Below are 12,781 nucleotides of genomic sequence, written 5' to 3' on the forward strand. Positions count from 1 at the left end.
TAGTAATAGTAATAGTAATAGTAATAGTAATAGTAATAGTAATAGTAATAGTAATAGTAATAGTAATAGTAATAGTAATAGTAATAGTAATAGTAATAGTAATAGTAATAGTAATAGTAATAATAATAGTAATAATAATAATAATAATAATAATAATAATAATAATAATAATAATAATAATAATGAACCATTTTTGTAGAGCGCATATCACAATCACAGAGAAGTCCCTATGTGAGTTTCAACGCAAAATCTCTTGGATGTTCAGCTTTAAATCAGCACCATGCTTCATTAATATGATTAAGCTGTTCATTTATCATACACCGCTGCTGGCAAAATTAATCAAACAATCAACCAGTGCCTTGAAAAGAAAACACAAGTCCATCCCGGGGCAGTTTTTCTTTTCTCCCTTGTATTGAATTTATCTACACATCTGTATCAGCCGGAGAAAAAAAGATGAGTTTGGTTTAGAAAGATGACTTCCTTGACATCCAACCCCGGCAGATGTGGAGCTCTTCTTCATGTATCCTAACCATCCGAGCAGATACATCAATAATTCGTCTTGTGTTTCAGGGAAGAATTATTTTGTTTCATTGTTGAAGGGGGGGTTGTATCATTCACTAAGATGAGAAGCCAGAGGGAACGGACAAACAGGGGAGCGCGTTACTCGTCGTATCTGTACGGAAATCTGGCATCGAACCTAGCTGATCTGAATGGTCTGCAAGTGTGTCCATATTCAGCGTCTTTCGTTTGTAAACCAGGGACAGACAAACACAGAGTGGACTGACCGCTTGGTAAGGGAACAGTGTTTTTTGCCTGCAGGTAGTATTGGCAACAAATCTGGTACTCGTTACTGTGTTTGATTGTGTACAACTCAGACCTCAACGAACGCTTAAAGGGATTAATACGGACTGAACTGACTGGTGCTATTAGGTTGACGGACCCCTAGAGAAAAAGTGTGATATTGCTTTCCTCCTGTTTTCTTCTTCTTCTTCTTCTTCAAATCAATTTGTATTCTTGACGGAGGAAGAACCTTTGCTATGGATGTAACCCTGGACGATATCGAAAATTTTGACTGGCGATATATCGTCAGGTAAATATCGCCGATATGACGATATATCGTGAAGATTTTTGAAAATTGAAAGTACCCTTCAGAAGGGGACAACAATGGCTCAATCGCACGCTAAAAACAGTTTTACCGCAAGGACCAAGACAAGACAAACAAAACATGACTGTTGTGTTAAGAATGTTTTGTTAAAAAAAATAATAAAATAAAAAATGGACTGCGTAAATTAGATAAATTTTATTCAAACCGCCTTCATGAAAAATTACTGAATTAACATTACATCCAAATTCCATGAAACAGAAAACGTAATATTTTTTTGTTTTACATCACTGGCTCTAAAGCAATTAAATCATATTTGTACCTCAATCAATTGGAGTGTTGCGATCTCTAAAAACCCATGGAGGAAAAACCTGGTGCCGCTATTTTTATTCCAATGCCACAACTTTCATTCGAAGTCGTAAAAGACGGCATCAGCCCTAACAAATCTTATTTATCTGTGAGATTGTAAGAAATCCGTGGGAAATACTCGATATTTTGAAAGATATCGTCTATGAAAAAAAATATCGTTTTGAGACGATATTTTGATAAATTCAAAACCAACATCGATATTGGCGATATTGTTTTCAATATCGTATCGTGACGATATTATCGTCATATCGTCCAGGCTTATATGGATGCATTCCCTTCACAGATGATGAGACAACAATTTATGAGGGAAACTGCTCCTTGTGGCGTGTAGCTCAAAATTATTACTTAACTTGTTTGTTTAAACCAGACCATAATCAATATGAGAAAAAAACCTCTTTCAAAGTCAAAGTTTGAACATAATTTTTTATAAATTTCAGTTTGTACACATTGAGGTATAAATATTCATTTTAAAGACACAAGATCCAACTGGCCAACAGTAAAATCACCGACTTGGGTCTGCTATCCAGCTAAAATTTCAATCCTGCCAAGAATTAGATCATACTTTATATTTGTCCCCAAATCCTTTGGGAATTACAGGAGGACAGGAAGTAATCAGGGCCCAATTTCATCAAGCCTGTAAACGTAACAACTTGCTAAGCACAGACACAAATAAAAAATTGCTTAAAAGAAACTGGTTACCACCCAAAATTCTGTTACGCTTACATTGTAACAACTGGTGTCCCACTCATTTCCTGCTTAGCAAAGAATGTCAAGAAGCAATTGCCTGTCTAACAACTTTATGACATTGGGCCCAGATGAAAAAGTAAGATTTCATAAAGCCTATAAGCATAACAACATGCTCAGCACAGACGCAAATCAGAAAATTGCTTAACAGAAATTGGTTACTACCCTAAATTCCATAAAGTTTACATAGTTGCAACTGTTGCCCCACCCATTTCCTGCTTAGCAATGAAGCAGTCTTCTCTGCCTAAACAGCTTTATGAAATTGGGCCCAGATAAAAAAGTCAGATTTCATAAAGCCTGTAAGCATAAATAACTGCTAAGCTTAGAAAACATATTGCTTAACATAGCCAAAATTCCATAAAGTTAACATTGTTGCAACTGTTGCCCCCCCACTCATTTCCTGCTTAGCAAGGAAATTTGCTAAGCAGAATTTTTTACTTAAGTTTTATGAAATTGGACACAGATAGAAAGTCTGATTGGTTAGAAAGTTAACAAATAGAAAGTCTGATTTGGTCAGACTTTAATAAATATGCTATAGACATACCTTGAGCTTGATGCTTAGTGTAGTTACGCTGGAACACATCTCCCCTTGCTGAGCTCAGGTTAAAGGTCAACACTTGCTTCAACTCATCTTCATTGATACCAAGGAGTTCCTGAAGATTTAAAGAAGAGAAAAACATGTACAAATGGCTTAAGCAACAATGAGGAGAAAACATGGACATGACAGACAGGGCTCAATTTCATAGAGCTGCTTATTTTCGAGAAATAAACACCAGGAGGTTAGCATGCCCTTTCGTGTGCTTACGGTTAGCAGTGCTATGAAATAGAAACCACACAGTAAGCGCAAAAGATCAAATCAACGACACAACTGATCCAGTGTGTAACTGTTCTGTTGTGGTCTAATTTGTCATTTGTCTGTATTAATACTCGGATTCAAGCACAAAAATTCTTGTGACAGAACGCCAAACTTGAAATATTGTTGCAACTTTTTATTGTCGCAACGACATTCTATTTTTTTTTTTTTTTTTTTTTTTGTGTGAATGTGCAACCTTTAGTTACTCTTTCTTATCTTTTGTTACTGTCCATTTTTGTAGTTTTGATATGAGCTGGGATCCACTGGAGATCAGTGACTTTTGTCTCATGTAATCTATTACCCAGGATAAACAATGTACATAAATATATAAAAAACATTAACAATTTTGCACTGGAATTGGAAAAATTTCCTTCAAAATGATAATACATTTCGTTACTATGTATTCATAATTATGCAAGCATTCCTTCTCCATGGAAAGATGACCCAGTTTTCTGCTAATTTGTTGCACGCACGAACGCCAGTGCCTATCATTGAATGCACATTTTTTAGCTAATAGAACTATACCCATCCACAATGCACGTGCGTGCCAGCATGACAAAGAATGATGAAGTGTAGTCGAAACTATTTAACATGAATTTTTAATTTCAAAAGTGCACTGTCACATGAATGTGACACCAGGATATAAGTTATGGTCATTAATGAATGGGTTGAGGAAAACAGCTTTCCATCATTTACAATCAATTTGTTTAAAACATTTCAGTGCAGCCACTTTTTTCCCTTTTAAATTCCCACTCTTTTTTGTGTTTATTCTTTTAATAGTGTTTCGTATTGTAGCTTGTGGAATTTTGCTTGTTTTGTGCCATTTTTCAAACAACTTAATAGTAATTTAGAGTTTTGTTTTATTCTTTTCATCCTTCAGGTTAAATTTGTTAACTGATTTGTTATTTTATGTTAGGATACTCCAAGTGAGAATACTGGTATTTGACAATAACCAAATGTGTAGTGCCTATAAAGCACCAGAAATAACCTGGGGTGGATTTCACAAAGGTAGTCCTAAATTAGGACTAGTCCTAGGCAATGCTAAGAGATAGGACTGGTCCTAAGTTAGGACCAGTAACTCATCCTAACTTAGGACTGGTCCTATCTCATAGCATTGCCTACGACTAGTCCTAAGTTAGGACTACCTTTGTGAAATCCACCCCTGGTCTACGGCTTATGCGTGAGAAAAGAAGGGATTTAAGGCAAGAACTTTACTTGGTGCATTCAAGATTAACACTCTTCTGAAATTCCATAGTCCTGAAACACAAGGAACACACACCATCAACATAGACACTTAATGCAATATCCAGCAAAGTTAAAATAAAAATAACATTCCTTTTGATTAAAGCTGGATGTTAAATGTAGCTACTGATCAGTCACATTGGTGAAGATTTCAACAGTTTTCAATAGGATTTCCACTATGTATGGTTTAAGAGTTTGACATTTTGTCATAAGATTCTTTGGAAGAATGAGAACTAAAAAAAGGAACACACAAATAATGATCAATTGGCAAAGACATTTCAACAAATTTCATTGGGTTTCCACTAAAGTGAATTTTTGATATTGCTGCTGAGGACTTGTTTTTGAAAATGTCATTTTGCAATAAGATTCTTGTAAAACTGAAGAAAGGGAGGAATGAGGCTTACAGAGACGCTAGAGACTGCACATGAGGATACGGCTGATCCTTTGACATAGGCTGCGTCATCATCATTGGCATCTAACTCTATCTCTCCCATCATCAATGTAGATGCTAAGATGGAAAACATCTCATCTTGCTCCTGTGTGGAAAAACAAGGCGTCAAATAATGTAGTTAACCGAGTTTATAGTTTGGGTTTGAACAATGACAAATTTACTAAAAGCAGACATTTGGTAAATGATATTTTGCTCCTGTGTGGGAAACAGGGCGTCAAATAATGTAGTTAGCTGAGTTGATAGTTTGGGTTTGAACAATGACAAATTTACTAAAAGCAGACATTGGTAAATGGTATTTTGCTCCTGTGTGGAAAACAAGGCGTCGAATAATGTAGGTAACTGAATTTCTAGTTGAACAATGAAAAATCGTAAATTACAAAGTTTGGGTGTTTGGAGGTGTCGTATTATCATGTTTACTTGTCGTTATTAAAGCTACACACATTTACACAAGTTTGCTTATTGATGGCATTAACAAATGTAATTTAGTACATGAGTGATTTTAAATTGTAAATCCACACAAAAATGTATTTAAGATTAATTTATGCCACACTCTCCTTTTCAAAACACAAAGACTACCGCAAAATTAAAAGCAAATTTTTCCCCTAGGGTGTTCTCAATAACTTCCAACACAAAATCCATCCATTTCTTTTGAAAACTCAAGACTATTTCTTTAACTTGATTAGAATTTAACCTCATCGCCCTAAAAACTTGTGTAACATCCCTTTAAGTATGGATCCTTAATTGCAGACAATTCATTTAGCAACCCTGTCCGACATTTTCAGAGTCATATTTCAGCGTACGAATGCAGGCGCCTGTCCATGAAGTACTTGGATATAAAAACTGTATTCCAAGTAGTTGTAATACAATGCAAGCAAATTAGTGTAATATGACTCTCAAGATACAGCATCAAATGGTAATGTAATTTGCTGGGGATCCATACTCGCAGACTTTATTTGATGAATACCTCCAGATATTTTCACATTCGGCGTAAATTTGCTTATCACCTTCTCTAAACTTTTGATATTGCAATATTTCAAGTAAAACGACCTGGCAGCAATTTCTTCCTCTCAACTTCCACTGTGGTGCTTTTTAATGGGGTATTTTTTTTCTACAACATTTCAAATAAGGAATCCTTTAAAAAAAATCAGGAACATAAATTTTGATGATGGCAGTTTTGATGTACAGAAGAAAAAATGTTGTCCTGGCAGAAGTTGAATTAACATAATATTATTGTTATTAATAACATGGAACATAATTTCAGAATTTAAAGAAACACAATTATTTTCCCAACTGAAGCTTTACTTGGGAACATTTCAAATTTCAACTCATGGAAATATTCTCATAATTTCACTCAAAAATATTCATTTAATAAAGAAATTATGAGAATATTTCCATGAGTTGAAATTTGAAATGTTCCCAAGCACCACACTGAGGTGTCAGTTTCATCTTGCCCTTATATCTTTCTACCTTTTTAAACCTAATTTTAATGTCACAAATAGCCTTGATTGAATCCTTAGGACTAAACAAGATATTTCACAGATAGTTTTGCAAAAGTCGACAGCAAAGTCGACAAAACTAATTTTTTATGTCCAAAACTAATTTGGAAGGAAATTAAAGAAAACAACTCTTCAGAGTGAAGTTATTTACCGTATCCAGAAAGCCGACTAGGTCCATTGCATTGGTCAGTTCAGCCAGCATGTCTTTCAATCTCTTGACACCTGAGAGGCTGGGTCCATTGGTCAGGTACCTAAAGTGGAAAAAAAAGTCATAATAATTCCCCAAAATATTTTGTTTATGATATCTGTCTTCAAAACTTAAGGATCAAAAAATTACAGCAATTTTCTTTTCTCAGTTGTCTGATGGGAAAGAAGGATTCTATATTATAGTACAGGGCCCAATTTCATCAAGCTGTTACGCAGAAAATGCTGCTTGACAAATTTCTAAGCATAATTTGAGTGGGGCACCTGACACATCAATGCAAACTTACAGCAATTTTCTTTTCTCAGTTGTCTGATGGGAAAGAAGGATTCTATATTATAGTACAGGGCCCAATTTCATCAAGCTGTTACGCAGAAAATGCTGCTTGACAAATTTCTAAGCATAATTTGAGTGGGGCACCTGACACATCAATGCAAACTTGTTGTAGTTTTCGCAGGTAGCCTGTTTGTGCTAAGCAAAACTATTCTATGCTTAGCAATTTTGTGTGATTACAGGCTTTATGATATTGGGCCCCAGAGTGATAGCAAGAGTAGTAATCACAACAAACAAACACCCCAAACTGCCTTTAGCTAACGTGTACCAAGGAAAATCGATCATCTAGTGGCAGAGTTGTACTTGAAATCGAGTCCAAGTATATTTTCAGTAGTATCAATAAAATGACTTCGAGTACAGGTAATTTTTTAGTTGAGTATCGTGTTTGAACTTTGAGTGTAAGTACTTCACAAGCTAAGTATAAGTACAAGTATGAGTATCATCAAAACAGTACTCAAGTAGTATCGAGTATACTGAATAAGCAGGATACCGGTACATGAAATTGCATTTTTGTAAAGCTAGGCAACTCTCACTGAGAATAGAGCACTTCTATTGAAAATAAAACAAAAAGAGGGAACACCTGTGTCAAATGGGGCACTGGTGGAATTTTTTTTCCCATTTGGAGTCTATAGCATACTATCATCATGGGAAACGTAAGGGTCAACCAGCTAGATTCTAACTAATAGAGAGATACTCCCAAAAAGCCAATTATGCTGCATCATTCCTTTAACCACACACCAGTGACACAAATCTACACTTTCACTCGTTGAAATTCGATTAACACCAACGATCAATCCTCATACAATTATATCCGAACTCACACACAAAAAAAACTGAACCAAAGCAGCTTCGGTCTGATCTGTAAACCCAACACCCATGAAATCTAGCCCACTCACTTGTACTTATCGGCACCTGACATCTTGTATTTCTTCTGCTGTTCTGGAGAAAGCCCGGCGAACATGTAGTAGAAGATGTGGAAGTTCTCCTCTCCTTTGTTCTGGAAGACGACCCTGGATTTCTCCAGTAGATATTCGGAAATCTTTGCCCCCATCACTACAAAGAAAGAATTCAAACACCACACAAAAGAAATGCATTACAAATGGGTATTTTCAAAGCATTCCCATTATTTATTTGCTAGCAAGATAACAAGAGGGAAATAAAGATTAAAGAAATCATGTCCTTTGATGTAATTCACCAGCACTGAAGATTTTTCCTTGAAAACTCCTTGAAATCTCTAGAAGGTGAAAATTACAAAAATTTATAAAAAAAGTCCTTAGATTCAGTGCCTCGTGGTTCAAGAGTTTTGAGTCAGTGATGATGCCTCTCACCCCTGCTTTATTCCAAAGTCGAGTGAGCCCAGTGGATGTCCTATTAGAACATTTTGGAGACATACATTTTGTATTTCAAGTTCTCAACTACTTGTGTTCTTCATCCTTAAGATTTGTTATCTGTTTATACACAGTTTTCTGTTAGGATTCATGGATTTTCTTATTGCTTTGTATTTTTCTATTTTGTGATAAGTTATGCTTTTATTGCTGTTCACAAGGCCCTTAGGGAAAGTAGTTGTAATACTGAAAAGGCTAACTAAAATAAATCAGTTGACACAAAATGTACATATAAGACGCACCAGAGACTTGCAAAGCTTACAAGGTAAAACAGTACATTCAATGGAAGAAAACAATAAACTACTTTTGTCTCCCTCTGCACACCCTTGATTTTGTCTTTTGTGTTTCAATCCTACTGCAGTTAGACCATACACCCCTACCTTTAAAACCCAATCCCTTTCTGTCTCCATTGTAATTGCTCATCAGCAGAATATCCATTTTCCACTAGTGGGCATGAGCTAGAGCATTGCTTTATGCGAGGGGGTCAGGGGCCACGTTTTTCCTTTTTTATCCGAGGACAATAAATGTACAAGAATAAACTATAAATAAAACAGTGAACTTTAGGGTACAAAACCATGTATTAAATATATTTTGTAGGTGTGTTGGCTCCGAGAAGAGCCGGTGTGTTCAAATTCTCACTACATCATTCATACCATGCAAAACTTCAGGTACTAGATGTACGAGTAATTTTTGTGTGGAACTGAAAAGGACAAGTCAGTTTGTTCTTGCTAGAGGGGGGCCTTTATAAGGAATATATTATAGAAAACATTTTCAAGAGAACCAAAGCTAGGAGGCAGTTGCCTCCATTATGTTTCACTTCTTTCACTGTAATTACCTTTTCCTTCCTGGAATTTGAGTTGGATGTACTTGCCAAACCTACTGGAGTTGTCATTCATGGTGGTCTGTGCATTGCCAAATGCCTCTAGAAGAGGATTCACCTGTAATTCAAATCACAATTATCTCAATAAATTGTCCATCAAAGAAAAACATATACTTTTTCCCCTCTCTTCCCACCCTTGATTTTGTCTTTTGTATTCCTGTGGTTTAACCAGCCCCTCCCCTTAACCCCTCCCCTTCTGTCTGCTTTGTCATTTTTAAATAGTTGTATCTTTTCCACTGGTAGGCAGAGGCGTATCATGTCTACATGTAGAGCACACAGACACTATTGTGTCCTTGCTGCTTAACAGCTTATTACTCATTAATTAAACTGACTATAATTAATATAACAGATTTGCTCAATATTGAAGATGGTCACTTTCACCCTTTGTAAAATATCAAAGTTTACAATTTGCTCCAAACATAATTTGGCAGCAGTGTCTTTTCATGAAATGGTGATGATATTAAAAACTAGATAATTTCTGTACTTTGGGGTTTATATAGCAACTTTCATGCATATTATTCAGTTTTCCTCATGAATTATTCAACATTCATCATACCAACCTGAAGGATCTGTTGCTCCAGTTGTGACTTCCCTTTGCACAGCTCAATCAATTGCTTGATGATGAATTTTGTACTCTCTGTCTTCCCGGCACCACTCTCACCACTAGATGGAAGCATTCAATGCAAAATACATGATGAATATTCATCAAATTATGAATATTAATTAATGATATCATAACAAAGTAAAAAGTTATGAGTGGTTTAAGAAATAAAAAACGCTTAAAAAGTGTTGAAAATATGGAACTGGGACAGATCATTATAAGCTTGCAATACAAACAATTTCTGAAACTTTTTTCACTCAATGCTAAAATTTTAGGTCAAGCACTCTCTTGAGCCATTTTATTTTTTCATATTCACACAGAATTTGCTTACAAGCTGATATATCAGTTTTGTATTTGCCCCCCCCCCCAAGAATTTTTTTTTTAAAATAAACAAATAAAAATCATAGATAACCTAATGCTTGGATAGCTAATACCCTATATCATATGTGGTGAAAACCTATGACTCACAAGATAAATGCATTCATTCACATTTTGTACTGAAGAACTGCTTTATGCTAAAACTCAGAGAGGCAGTCGCCTAGATGCATAGAAGTATCAGACGTGTTTCAATTCAAACCATACAAAACCTTAACATGAATAGCCGTTTGAAGTTCTGAAAAAATGCAGTTTTTAAGTACAAAGAGAAACGAAATGCAGTTTTCCAGAGAGCCATTGTAAAGGGGTTTTCACTAGTGCGCACAAGATAGGGTATCGGCTATCCAACATGAAGCTATATCAGTAAGGAAAAACTTGGTGTGTGTTTTTTTTTTTTTTTGGGGGGGGGCAATAATTTATGCAAACTGCTTTGGAGGGTTGGGGATACACAAATTGCCTTTGTGCCCCTTGAAATCTTCTCTGTCCCTCATTGAGATTCCCTTTACCAAGCAAAGAACGGTTCGTCTTGCCACTACAAGAGCAAAGCATCAGGCTTGATGATATACCAACTTGTTGCAAATTTGACATCAATGTCCTTGTTCATTTGCCTCTGGGCCCTTGAAATCTTTCAGTACAAATTTAAAATTATTAACATTGGGATGCCCTTTATCGAGGAAAAATATAATGCCTTTATAGGAGTGAAGCATCAATCAGGCCTGTTGAAATAATTTTAACTTGTTGCAATTTTAAACCTTAGTCAACGTCATATTCTTACACAGAAAGGTAAGTGGAAACAGCATTCAGCAGGTGCTAGAACAACTTGACTGAATGCCTTTTCTCAAGTTGTAAGCTTTTCGTTATTCGTTTCATTTTGATATTACCCGTGTAATTTAAGGGGTTATAAATATTGCAACACCACTCAACAACCACTAACAGGTCACACAAAAATTGTTGAATCATTTTGTACAATATAAAGGACCACGATAAGTTGACAGAGTCATTTTGAAGTGCCACTGTCAGTATGTGTCATTCCTTGTGTATATTTGTGTATGGTGTATTAGTCCAAAGGTTAAAACATAATCAATTAATCCCACATGCGATAGTTGATACTGAGAGAGGTAGATGTACCTTTATTAATTATAATTACTAACTTAACACAAACAAATATCTCCTAGAAGTCAATTATGCATGGAATAAACCATATCCACATTCAATAATACAGTTGAATGAATATCATTAAAGACACTGGACACGTTTTGTTATTACCAAAGACCAGTATTCTCACTTGGTGTATCTAAACATATTATCCACAAAATAACAAAACAAAACACAGAAAAAATTAAACACCCTTGTCACACGAAGTTGTGCGCTTTCAGATGCTTGATTTTGAGATCTCCAAATCTAATTCTGAGGTCTCAAAATCAAATTCGTGGAAAGTGACTTCTTTCTCAAAAAGATATGTAACTTCAGAGGGAGCCGTTTCTCACAATGTTTTAATCATGCTATCAACCTCTCCCCATTACTCATTTACCAAGTAAGGTTTTAAGCTAATAATTATTTTGAGTAATAACCAATAGTGTCCACTGCCTTTAAAGGGAAGGTATGTGTTTGGTAATCAAATAAAAATGGTTTTGAAATGGAAAAAAAACCTTCTTGTTTAGAAGCCTAAATCAGCTTTCAATATTACAAAAAGCATTTTGAGAAACATTTCACTTTAAAGTAACGTGGTTATGTAAAGTTTTAATGTCCCATTCAGATACACTTCTCAGATTGTGTGTTATCTTGTAAAATTGATTTTTAACAGGTTAGTTTTATGGTTATAGATTTACATTAAAATAGGATTAACAGTCCAATGGTATAATTAAAAAAAAGTATTTATACTTCGCCTTTAAATATTTCATTAAACTGTTCAATCTGAACTTAGTATCCAGACCCATCTTCTCCATCACAGTTTTCAACTGTCTGGCAACATTAATCAGGGACAAGAGTCATCGCTGACAAAATAATCTGAAACTAGGATCAAAATCTTACGAGGTATGTTGAAATGATGGCATTTCCATCTTTTGAACCCCCCCCCCCCCCGGTTTAAATTTTACAGAGCTTTTGGGAACACTACATAGGTAAAGAAGTGGAACAAATTGTGGAAAATTTACAATTGATTTTGTTCACTAGGTCGACTTAAAAAAGTTCTTGGGAGAGAGTGCTTATTTTGGTTCCTTCAGTTGCGACGGCGCATCCAAGCACAAGGCCCAATACTTCACAGATGCAACAAAGGCTAGGCATTTGCCTCCATGCTCCCTGGTCATTGCCCTTGCCCTTTCAAGAAATGAAGCGTTATACAGGGCCAAATTTCATAGCGCTACCCAACGGTAAGCAAATTTTTGTGCTCACTGTAACAGAAAAGTTTGCTAAGGTGCAAGCATATTTCACAGGTTACCGGAAAAATTAGGCGACCATATAGCACGTCATCCATGGATTTGAATTGTGACATCATTTATTGTTGTGCAGTAAGCACCAGAAGGTGAGCATGCCTTTACGTGTGCTAACGATAAGCAACGGTATGAAATGGAAATTACATAGTAAGCCAAAATTGGCCGCTAAGCAGCCCTATGAAACCGAAGCCTGAAGCACAGTCCCAGTCTCTCAAGCTCTTTTGTCTGCACTTTGTCCATTTTCTTACTTCACTTGCACCTTACGGCTGTGACGCCACGCTGCACCCATCCCACTTTAGCCAAATTTGTACTGCGA

General features: G+C 35.8%; 1 protein-coding gene across 2 annotated transcripts in view; it reads right to left on the bottom strand.

Moving 5' to 3' along the window:
* The window catches only part of LOC139941774 (myosin-IIIb-like), a 49,757-nt gene that overhangs the window by 33,842 nt on the left and 3,134 nt on the right, over positions 1–12,781 (bottom strand). For both annotated transcript variants that reach the window (XM_071938390.1, XM_071938389.1), the window contains exons 4-9: positions 9,618–9,720; positions 9,013–9,115; positions 7,689–7,845; positions 6,409–6,508; positions 4,715–4,846; positions 2,760–2,868 (exon numbers count right to left, since the gene is read on the bottom strand). In XM_071938390.1, the coding sequence (XP_071794491.1) occupies positions 2,760–2,868; positions 4,715–4,846; positions 6,409–6,508; positions 7,689–7,845; positions 9,013–9,115; positions 9,618–9,720 (704 nt within the window). The remainder of the gene's footprint in view (positions 1–2,759; positions 2,869–4,714; positions 4,847–6,408; positions 6,509–7,688; positions 7,846–9,012; positions 9,116–9,617; positions 9,721–12,781) is intronic.

This window comes from Asterias amurensis, chromosome 9 (assembly GCF_032118995.1).
Source record: "Asterias amurensis chromosome 9, ASM3211899v1".
In the NCBI taxonomy this organism is placed as follows: domain Eukaryota; kingdom Metazoa; phylum Echinodermata; class Asteroidea; order Forcipulatida; family Asteriidae; genus Asterias; species Asterias amurensis.